The sequence below is a fragment of the Danio rerio genome, chromosome 22, assembly GCF_049306965.1.
Source record: "Danio rerio strain Tuebingen ecotype United States chromosome 22, GRCz12tu, whole genome shotgun sequence".
NCBI classification, from domain to species: Eukaryota; Metazoa; Chordata; class Actinopteri; order Cypriniformes; family Danionidae; genus Danio; species Danio rerio.
In genome coordinates this window covers 35,832,501-35,844,946 of record NC_133197.1, presented here as the reverse complement: position 1 = coordinate 35,844,946, position 12,446 = coordinate 35,832,501, and the positions used below count along the sequence as shown (strand labels likewise).

At 34.4% G+C, this 12,446-nt stretch overlaps 1 protein-coding gene across 4 annotated transcripts in view; it reads left to right on the top strand.

Annotated features, from left to right (window-relative positions):
- Nucleotides 1-5,034: 5,034 nt before the first annotated feature.
- Nucleotides 5,035-12,446, top strand: part of grm7 (glutamate metabotropic receptor 7) — a 376,391-nt gene continuing 368,979 nt past the window's right edge. For 3 of the 4 annotated variants that reach the window (XM_073936208.1, XM_073936209.1, XM_073936207.1), the window contains exon 1: nucleotides 5,035-6,180. In XM_073936208.1, the coding sequence (XP_073792309.1) occupies nucleotides 5,701-6,180 (480 nt within the window). In that variant the 5' untranslated portion in view covers nucleotides 5,035-5,700. 4 annotated transcript variants of the gene reach the window in all.

Below are 12,446 nucleotides of genomic sequence, written 5' to 3'. Positions count from 1 at the left end.
AACTAAATGGTAAAGTATAAAGTATCTATATTCAGGCATGCTCCTGTTGGTGTCTTCAAGCTAGCAAGCTGCGTTTGTGTGTGTTTTGAACCAAGAGTGCAATACCTTGTTCAACCACTGGGTGTCAAACTTACGTACTGCACCATTAATAATTATGTTGTTTGAATGCCTTTTAAATACATAAGTCAACAATTTTTTTGTATGTTGGTTTTAAACAAATAACAATAGATTGTTTTTTTCTTCAGATTCTTAAATTCATTTCATTATCTTCAGTATTTAATTCTTAAATTATTTTCAGTATTCACGATTTCTTGGCCGTTTAGCAACAGATTAGCATAGACTGTAGATGTAAGGTTAAAGTGGGTGAAGTCATGAACACTGAATGCATGTCCTTCATTGAAGTGCACTTGACTGCTTTACCACAAACAAATCAATAAGAATCTAAACGTCGTCTCAAACCTTTGACTGCTGGAACACAGTAGATCAACAACACTACAGAATCTCATAAATAATCCACTTGAGTCATGTTTCTTCACGTCTGTCCCCTTTGAAAATAAACTTTTTCGCCTTATTCCCTGACACACACAAATTCACAGGTTCACAAAATTAAGTCAGTGCAGACTGCAGCTTGTCAAATGGTTTCTTGAGGACAAAGTCATCCCCAGAAGTGTGCTAAATTTAATAAAAAACACCTTCTGGGAACATCCTCAAAGGTAAAATCATTCATCTGGAAAATATAAATTTGGAAAATAATAATAATTAGAGGTCCTAAACTAAATCAAGTCAGACTTTTATTCAAGAATATATGAAATGCTATGCACAAAATCATACACTTCTCTAAAACGTGTTGCATTTCAAAAAGAAAAAGGAATACTTTTCCCGAAAATTAAAACTTATGTTAGTAGGGCTGTGCAATTAATAGAAAATCCGATTTTGATTTTGGCTTCTAACGATTATGACAAAGCATAAATCGAGATAAATGATAATTCCATTATTTACCGCCCACTTTCCAGTTGTAAACATTTGTTGCTTTTAAAAGCGAGATCTTAACCGCATGCTCCTGTGTGTGTGTGTCAGAAGCATGCGGTCAGCATTCGGTCTCATTCACACACTGTGACGAGCAGAGCATCTAAAGTCATCTTAATGTGAGCGCTTTAATCGTCAAATAGGTGTCAAAACAGGGTGTTAAGTGATTATTTATATTAACCCTCATTTGTGTAATAAACAAACAAGTTGAGGATCAAAAGAAACGTGAAAGCGAAACCATTAAAGTGACTATTCCTGCTGCTGCCTGTTTCGATCATTATTAATCAAATAACAAAAGGAGAAAATCCCTCTCTGCTCTTGACTGAAGGACTTTTGTGGCTAAAGTGTTTTTCCTATAGTGAAGATGATTAAAGCACAGTTTGTTTCATATTTTTATTCTATTGTATTTATTTCTCTTTCCTTTGCAGGGAGAAAAATAACTGTATATAAGCAGTTGAAGTCAGAATTATTATCCCTCCTGAATATTAGCAACCCTTTTCCCCAGTTTCTGTTCAATAGAAAGAAGGTTTTTTTTTCAACACATTTCTAAACATAATAGTTTTAATAACTCATTTCTAATAACTAATTTCTTTTATCTTTGCTATGATGACAGCACATAATATTTGACTAGATATTTTTCAAAATAGCATTCAAATTCAAAGTGTGATTCAAAGGCTTAGTTATAGTAATTAGGCAAGTCATTGTATATATATATATATATATATATATATATATATATATATTGCCTAAAGGGGCCAATAATATTGACCTTAAAATCGTTTTCAAAATATTTAAAACTGCTTTTATTCTAGCCAAAATAAAACAAATAAGACTTTCTCCAGAAGAAAAAATATTATAGGAAATACTGTTAAAATTCCTTGCTCTGTTAAACATAATTTGGGAAATATTTATTTCAAAAAAAAAAATAGCGCTAATAATTTTGACTTCAAAAATAATCGTTTTGATTAATCGTGATAACAATTATGACCAAAATAATCATGATTATGATTTTTCCCAAAATCGAGCAGCCCTGATGTAAGTTTTCTCTTCAATGCTGCAGTCCACAAACATTTATTTTATTTTTTTATTTTTATTTTTTGCAGAAACTGGAGTAGGGCCTGTCTCTGGACTGCAAGACGGGCATAATATGAAGGTGCCTTAGGGGTGTAACTTGAAGTACGTTAGAGGCGTAACTTAAATTTATGGAGGCATATTAAAACTATGTTGTCAGCTAGATGGCGCTGTACATCAGTTATTAATGACAACACCAGGAGTTTAGTTTCAACCTCAATCAGACCCCGCCCCTCCAGGACCAAGTTTGGACACCCCTGGTCTAAACCTACCCCAACCACAAACTCAACCATCACAGTTATTAATGTCTACGCCTTCCCTAAACCTAAATCCAACCATCAGAGTTATTAATTTCGACACCTTTCCTAAACCTAAACCCAAACATCTACTTTATTAACGTCAACGCCTTCCCTAAACTTAAACCATACCATTACAGTTACTAACATCTACACCTTCCCTTAACCTAAACCCAACCATTATAGTTATTAATGTACAGCCACGAGTTGTGACTTTCACACTTGACACGCTCGCCATTGTACTGTTATTTGCAACCACAGGGGGCGACGCAGAGTAGACTAACTATCATGACAAAACAGATGAAGAAGTCAGCGAGTGTAGTTAAATGAGGATGAATATGGATGAATATAATAATATGTCAAATGACTTGATTGTGGATAAATTTAGACAAAACTAATAAAAACATTTGATGAAAATGTTCTTTGGTAAATATTTCCGCCATGTTGCCAACAACATCTCGGTTCAATGGGATGTCGATAACTTCGTTACTCCTCTAACTTACTACAAGTTACACCCTTTCATCTTACGCCCTCTTCTTGCAATTCACAAACATATACACTTGAAAAGCTGAAGTCCTTATTCATAAAACGGAGTCAATGGCTAGCTGCACTTTGAGAATTAAAACTAAGAAAGATAGATAGAAATAAAAGCAGTACACTTAAAGAAACTGAACAACATTATTACATTGTAAACTATAGTGAGTGCATTCATGACAGTCAGAATGTGTGAGCCTAAATGCAACAAATTTAAATAATGTATGATATGTTTGAACCAAAGTTCCCCAACGCATCGTAAAAACACTTACACCTACGTTTTGAAGACTAGTCAACGACCCCCATGAGAAAATGGTATAATAAACATACTAAGTAATGTCTTATTGAAAATTTGAAAACGCTTTATTTGTGTAGGTTAGGGAATTGAACATTGTTTGTGTTCGCATCATTAGCTCAAATTAAAACCAATATACAGTAAGCCAGTGGAACTTCCCAGCCTTAAAGGGATAGTTTATTCAAAAATGTGTTTACTCAGCCTCAAGAAACCAAATGTGTGTGAATGGGTGAATGGATGTTTTCCAAAATTGGGTTGCAGCAGGAAGGGCATCTGCTGTGTTCAGTTGGTGGTTCATTCCACTGTGGTGACCCTTGATTAATAAAGGAACTAAACCTAAACAAAAATGAATGAATGAATGTCTGAACCAAAGTTCTCTTATATACGCATTGTAAAAACACTTACACCTACGTTTTGAATACCAGCCAACGACCCCCAAAAGAAAACACTAATAAACATACTAAGTAATGTCTTATTGAAAATTGGAAAATGCTTTATTTGTATAGTTTAGGCAATTGAAGTTTGTTTGTGAAGCACCATTAGATCAAAATAAAAGCAATATACTGTAAGTTAGTGGAACTTTGCAGCATTAAAGGCATGGTTCATCCAAAAATGTATTAACTCAGCCTCAAGTTGTTAGAAACTTTGTGTGTGAATGAATGTGTATGGATGTTTCCCAGGATTGGGTTGCAGCTGGAAGGGCATCCGCTGTGTAAAATCATACACTGTAAAAAATGCAGGCTTCCACAAAATTCATTCATGGTGTCCCAACACAAATCGATTAAGTTAACTTAACATTTTTAACAAATTTGTGGATCAAACATAAACAATTAAGTTGTCCCAATCTCAAGAATTGTGTTGCTTTATTTTAAATAAGTAGTTTAAAAAATAATAGCAAAAAATAATAATAAATTAAGTGTATGCTGAATAAGTTGGCGGTTTATTCCGCCATGGCGACCCCTGATAAATGAAGGGACTAAACCGAAGGAAAATTAATGAATTAATACAGTTGTTAGAAACCTTTGAGACAAAATATATATTTTGAAATAAGCTGAAAACCTGTAACCATAAACATCCATGAAAAAAAAAAAATATATATATAAATATTATGGATGGCAATGCAGTTTTCCAGCTTTCTTCATAACATCTCTTGTATTGTTGAACAGAAGAAAAAGCCGAAAATGTTTGAAACAAGTGAAGCGTGAGTAAATGATTAATTAAAATGTGTGTGTGAAATATCCCTTTAATAGAATAGCAAAAAGAGAGTGTGTGTGTGTGAGAGAGAGTAAGAGAGAGAGAGAGAGAGAGAGAGAGAGAGAGAGAGAGGCGGTAAAATCATGAATTGATGTTGACAGAATTCATTTCCTCTGTCAGCCACAGTAGCTGCATTCAACAGGAAAAACAATGCGAGTCTCCAGAACTGGAGTATTTTCAATATTAACCCACATCAATTTTTGCCCGAACACAACCACATTTAGGTGAACTCCTCATTCGGTTTGCTTAAGCGCTTCAGAAGCCTTTCTCTATGACAAAGATATTATACAGAGTATATTCAAACCTGGCTGGAAACTTCACTGCAACATCCCTCCTGATAATTAATCGTCGACTTTAATGACTGTATCGCTTTATAATTCGCCTCACACGCCGGAGAGTATTTTCTTTGAGGGCTGACCAGGATGAGTAACACGACATCGATCGTGCGTTGAGTCATTTGACAAATCCATATTTGATTCTGGGTGGAGAGAAAGAGAGAGAGAGAGAGGGAGAGAGAAGAGAGAAAGAGAGAGGAGGAGACACGCGAGCTATCTTCTTGTCTCTTGTGAGGATTTCAGCAAGACCAAAAGACGAATAGTCGGCTAAGCTTTGCTTCTTTCCCCGCAATTATAAAAAGAAGCACCTGCTTCGAGCAAGAAGAGCCTCAGCTGAAGTCCGCGATGGGAGGATGTTACGGATATCTCACCTGACATCGATTCTCTGCAACATTTTTCACTGACGGTTACACGCGACGCGTCATTCTAAACGGAAACTTTTTTGCCGCCTTAATTGTTTAAAAAAAAACAAAATTCGTTAAACTCAGTCGCGATGTTTTCGCGGCGGCGTTATGACACCAGCGTGGACCAGACGCTTTTTAGTCGAATATCGCTGCATTTTAATCCGGATTTCCTTCTGCTTTAAGGACCGATAATTATAGGAAAAGCTACTGTGTGTATTTGGCTTGCTTTTCCAGTTTTTCTTTATTTACTTAAACAAATAATGCAGAATATCTAAGCAACAAGCGTCGCCATACGATGCGCACTTTCCACAGGAATAACGCATCCTTCTTGCGCGGTGTTTTTGGAGAAAACCTCAACGTTTTTCCACGCCAACCTTACTTTGGCGAGGTCTATGGCCGTTATTGAGATCATATCTGCTTTTGTTTGCCTATAAATACTGTGGAAAAGTGCCTTTTTGCGTGTGTTTCCTAACAACAAGGAGACCATGGCTTGCTTTCCATGGCGGGTATTTTGGATAATTCAAGCGCTCGTGGATGTGACACTTTCGCAGGAAATCTACGCTCCTCATTCCATCCGAATTGAGGGGGATCTGACCCTGGGTGGCCTTTTCCCGGTCCATGCCCGTGGGGTCTCCGGGGAACCGTGTGGAGATATAAAGAAGGAGAACGGGATACACAGGTTGGAGGCGATGCTTTATGCGTTGGACCAAATCAACAGCGACGACGAGCTTTTGCCCAACATCACTTTAGGGGCTCGGGTTTTAGACACATGTTCGCGAGACACGTACGCGCTGGAGCAGTCGCTTACTTTTGTGCAGGCTCTCATACAGAAAGACACGTCGGATGTGAGGTGTACGAACGGAGAGCCCCCGGTGTTTGTCAAACCCGAAAAGGTGGTCGGAGTCATTGGGGCTTCGGCGAGCTCGGTGTCCATCATGGTCGCAAATATTCTGCGACTGTTCCAGGTGAGTCCAGAGTGCCCAAATTGTAGCCTGCCACATGTGCTGGAATGAGTCCCTGCGTCATGACTTCATGTCATTTCACCTCGTATGATTACATGACAGATGATTGATGCTTGAAAGAAAAAAAAAAAAAATAAATAAGGACAAACACATTGCACAACATAATGGCTGTTGTTTATGCCTGAAAGCATGCTATGTTTTGGTAATCAGTTGTGTAAGCCCAGCAGGTTGTTAGTCATAATCAATGAATCGATCAGGAATCGACTCTTCACATCTGCAGAGTGGCTTTTCAACAGGGTTCCTTTCTTTGTCTCTCCCTCTCTCGATCTCTCCATCTCTTTGAATTGAAAAAAAAAAAAAAAACTGAAAGTAATTCATTGACATGATGAATGTCGGATGCAATCAATAATACCAATGCATGAAGCTATTATAGTGTCATTTAGTATTATTAAATAGTGGCTTTGTAGTAATACTATTTATGTTCCTGTTGCTCTCTGTTTAATATGATACAATGCAACGCATATTAATCATATTATTGTATCATATTATTGATGTATAATCTTAATATATCAAACTAAATTAATGTCTCATCTCCAGATTTGATAGTAAAGGGATAGTTTACACAAAAATGATATTATACTGACCCTCAAGAGGTTTAAAATCTTCAAGTTTCTTTGTTGAGCACTTAAAGAGATACTTTGAATAAGCTTAAAACCTGTAACCATTGACTTTAGTAAAAAGCAAATACCATGGAAGGCAATGGTTACAGGTTTCCAACATTTTTTAAAATACATTGTTTTTGTGTGTGTGTGTTTAACAGAAGGAACAGAAAACAGAAAGGTTTAAAACCATAAAAGAATGAGTAAATGAGGACATTTTTCATTTTTATCGAACTATTCCTTAGAGGGATTCACCTTTTGAAATGGACTGCTAATTTACAGTTAGCGTACTAGAGGCAGTACAGCCCTTACATTTCATACTGTACAAGCTAGGGCTGGGCCGATAAATGATATTATATTGAATTGCGATAACATTTATGTCAATAGCATTGATAAGCTCTGGACTTTTTTTTTTTTACTCTATGTTGGGTAACATTTTATTTTGCTGGTCAATTAGAGTATTAGTAGTCTGTCTTTTAATATCTGCAGGTACTGCTCCTTCAACAGACATTTAATTGACTTTGCAAGTATTTTAACTTACACTAACCCTAACAGTCTACAGTACTTATAATCTAATGAGAATAGTTGGCATGATGCAATGTATCTTAACTCAGCAAACGGACCATCAAAACAAAGTGGGACCATATGTTGATCTAAGAGCCAATCACTCAGCAGAAATGCGCAACAATGGGAATCTAAAACTGAGATGTACCCACTTTTCGGCCACTGAAAATTTATCAACCGAAAATGTTTTGCAATCTAATTTTTGTGGCTTTAGTCATTGTTAGGGGTACTCCTTTAAATCTGGATGTATTAACAACTTATATTGAAATGTATATCGTTATCGTTCAATATGGAAAATAATTATCGAGGTTGCATTTTTGCCACATCGCCCAGTCATAATACAATCTACTACTGTATGGTGATGTTGTTACCCAGCTAACTCATCCCATTCTCTATTCCGTGCTCTATTTTTCCACAGCATTGAGAAATAACAGTCAGATGGATTATCTTCAAGCTTGTATTTTGGCAGATCTGCACACGTAAGATCGTCAAACAAATTATTTGGAATGTGCAAATCCCAGTATACTTAATCAAAGATCAATCCTTGTAGGAGCGTAAATTAACTAGTTGCCATAATCAAAACATAAATGCATCCAAATACGGCATATGAAGTGATAATTGTGTCCCGCCCCTCGGTTCTGAAGTGTGTGATTAGTGATACAGCAATTAAAAAAATAGTATCAGTCTATACAGTTGCCCGTAATGATGTGAGCGGATTATTCAGCCTTATCTGTGTTCTGCATCAGAGATAAACACCGCTAATGACATCCCACTGCTCCTCTAGGATAATGCAATCTCATTCTTCTCCACCTTTTTTTTTTCATTTGACCAAGGTAGTCTTTTCATCTTACGCACAACAGACAGTTTAGGAATTTTTTTAAGAAACCTCAAATAATCTGTAAGGTGAAAATAAAAAAAATGAAATGGTGTTTGTAAACTATTTGTGGTATGTTGACATAAACTCAAACAATTAGCTTTTTTGTTCAAACTACTTATTTAATTTTAGCTGAAACAACACAATTCTTTTTTTTTTGGCATAACCTAATTGTTTAATGTTAAATCCACTTAAATTTGTAAAAACTAATAAGTTAACTTAATTCCTTGATGTTGTCCTAGGACAAATCAGTCGTGCAGAACCCAGCATTTTTACTGTGTGAATTAGGGCTGTGCAATATATAGTTTCAGCATTGATTTTGCAATGTACACATTTGCAATAGTCACCAATATGCAAAGTCTGAATTATGGCAGACCAGGAGCTATAGAATTGTATGAACATACTGTATTTATATAGAATTTATACGATTTATGCCAAAACAACTTTCTTTTCTGAGTTTTTGTCTTCTTTTTGTTTTTGTTTCTAGTCCAAATATCTACATTTCAAAGAGAAAACATGATTATTTACTTACCCCACTGGCAGACAGTTTCACTTGTTTTAAGGAAAAACTCTTAAATTTTGACTTATTTCTTCTGAAGTTGAAAACACATCAATATTATTACTTGTTCTAAGAATTTTGAGATATTTGTACAAGAAACATCAATTTTCATTCAAACCATTCAATTTTTGTACCTGAATACTGTTAAGCTCCCAGAAAACCATCATGTAGTGCTATTCAAACTATCTTGGGAAATTGTATAAATATTGCAATATTTAATTGCAGAAATATAAAATATCTAAATATTAGTTTTTTTCAAATATCATGGAGGCCAAGTGTGAATATTTGCAAAAAACAAAAATTGCAAGATACTGATGATATTTGCATATGGAACAACACATTATTTTATTTAAATAGTATAGCTTCAAAATTTTGCCTTCATTTGAAACGATTAGTTTATTACATTGTGTTCTGGTAATGTAATGCAAACCCTGTACGTTTTTTCAAATATCGCGGAGGCAAAGTGTGAATATTTGCAAAAAAAGTGCAAGATACTGATGATATTAGCATATGGAACAACACATTATTTGATTTAAAAAGTATAGCTACAAAATTTTGCCTTCATTTGAAACGATTGGTTTATTACAATGTGTTCTGGTCATGTAACGCAAACCCTGTAATTTTTTTATATCATTCACAATTCACATTTAGTCCAGTTTAATATAATTTGAGAAAAAAATTGTGGCTATAACTGATAATTAGCACACACACACACACACACACACACACACACACACACACACACACACACACACACACACACACACACACACAAAAACACTACAATTTAATGTAATGTGACAATATTTTACGTATCAAAAAAAGTTGTGTCAGATATATTTAGAAAAGTATTATTATATATTTTCCCCATAATTAAATATGTTGTTTCATTTTTACGTAAATGTGTTTTACACTGAATGATGACTGAATATTATTACAATAAGTGAACATAACTCAAAAATGAACTCAACACAATACCTTCATGATGTCCCAACACAAATCGATTAAGTTAACCAAAACAATCTCACGGCAATTCGTTAGTGGCTAATTAGTTTGAATCTCTACAATCTTATTTGTACAATTTAGGAAGGTTTGCTCATCCCCCAGTGACGGTTGGGTTTAGGTGCAGGGTGGAGTGCCACACCTCCTTTTAAAATTTGTAAATTTTCGTACAACTGAACTCCACGAATTAGCTACTAAACTGACAAAATGTAAAATACTTATGTTTTCTTGTGAGATCAGGCTGTTAGATTAATTATTTTTACAAATTTAAATGGATTGAACATAAAACAATTAAATTTTCCCCTAAAAAACCTTAAGAATCGTGTTGTGAACATAAAACAATTAAATTTTCCCCTAAAAAACCTTAAGAATCGTGTTGTTTCATCTCATTTTAAATAAATAGATTAAACAAGCAGCAAATGTCTTTTTTTTGGTGTGTTCAACTATGTTTACCCCTGTTAAAAGATTTTATTAACATAAAAAAGCACCAAATATGTTACTGCTTTAATTATTATTTGAGACCCGTTTAAATAATTAAAATATTTTTCAGTGCACTAAAATATATATACTGTACGCCACCGATTTAGTTGGAAATTTCCATGACCTTTTCCTGCTAATTATGCTTTCAAATTCTCATGACCACCAACAGATTCCATTGCGTGATGTTTATAGGCCTGAGATGAATTTATAAAAAGAGCACTGACGCATTATTCACGTCAAACATCTGCTTCATGAGTATGCATTGTGCATAAAACAATGAAGTTGCTGTTTAAATTAATTTTTAATAAGTAGTTAAAACAAACAGTTTTTACACTGTGGTGACCAATGTTAAAATATTTTATTATCATACTATAACATCAAATATGTTACTACTACAATTGTTTAGTAATATTTTAACAACCCAGCAAACAATTTTGTTTAATAGACATCTAAACGTAGACAGATTGACTAAAACAAAGCTAAACTTAGGCTGTCAGTGAAAATCTGATAGACATCTAAGAATAGCCCAAAACTAGACTAGTCGTCAAATAGACAGATTAAACAGACTTTATATGTGTGGTCATTCATTTCTGTTTATTTGATTACTAGTCTAGTTTTGGCCTATTTTTTACTTCTATTCTATTTTCACTGACAGCCCAAATTTAGCCTTGTTTTAGCCAAGATGACTATGTTTAGATGTCTATTAGACATTTATTTGACATCTTTTAAACATACAAAAAAAAAATGCTTGCTAGGAAGAGACACATTAAAATAATTTTCAGTGCACTAAAATATATAGACCCCACCAATTTAGTTGGAAATTTCTATGAAATTTGATTAATCGTGCTTACAAATGCTTATGACTCCCAAAAAAATTTCATTGCATGATCTTTCTAAGCCAGAGATGAATTAATAGAAGAGCATTGACGCATTATTCACGTCAAACATCTGCTTAGGACAAATCAGTTGTGCAGAACCCAGCATTTTTACTGTGTGAATTAGGGCTGTGCAATATATAGTTTCAGCATTGATTTTGCAATGTACACATTCGCAATAGTCACCGATATGCAAAGTCTGAATTATGGCAGACCAGGAGCTATAGAATTGTATGAACATACTGTATTTATATAGAATATATACAATTTATGCCAAAACAACTTTCTTACTTAGAGTTTTTGTCTTTAGAGTTTTTGTATTCTTTAACTTCTATTCTATTTTCACTGACAGCGCAAATTTAGCCTCGTTTTAGCCAAGATGACTATGTTTAGATGTCTATTAGACATCTATTTGACATCTTTTAAACATACAAAAAAAAAATGCTTGCTAGGAAGAAACACATTAAAATAATTTTCAGTGCACTAAAATATATAGACCCCACCAATTTAGTTGGAAATTTCTATGAAATTTGATTAATCGTGCTTACAAATGCTTATGACTCCCAAAAAATTCCATTGCATGATCTTTCTAAGCCAGAGATGAATTAATAGAAGAGCATTGACGCATTATTCACGTCAAACATCTGCTTAGGACAAATCAGTTGTGCAGAACCCAGCATTTTTACTGTGTGAATTAGGGCTGTGCAATATATAGTTTCAGCATTGATTTTGCAATGTACACATTCGCAATAGTCACCGATATGCAAAGTCTGAATTATGGCAGACCAGGAGCTATAGAATTGTATGAACATACTGTATTTATATAGAATATATACAATTTATGCCAAAACAACTTTCTTACTTAGAGTTTTTGTCTTTCTTACTTAGAGTTTTTGTCTTTAGAGTTTTTGCATTCTTTAACTTCTATTCTATTTTCACTGACAGCGCAAATTTAGCCTCGTTTTAGCCAAGATGACTATGTTTAGATGTCTATTAGACATCTATTTGACATCTTTTAAACATACAAAAAAAAAAAAAATGCTTGCTAGGAAGAGACACATTAAAATAATTTTCAGTGCACTAAAATATATAGACCCCACCAATTTAGTTGGAAATTTCTATGAAATTTGATTAATCGTGCTTACAAATGCTTATGACTCCCAAAAAATTCCATTGCATGATCTTTATAAGCCAGAGATGAATTAATAGAAGAGCATTGACGCATTATTCACGTCAAACATCTGCTTCATGAGCAC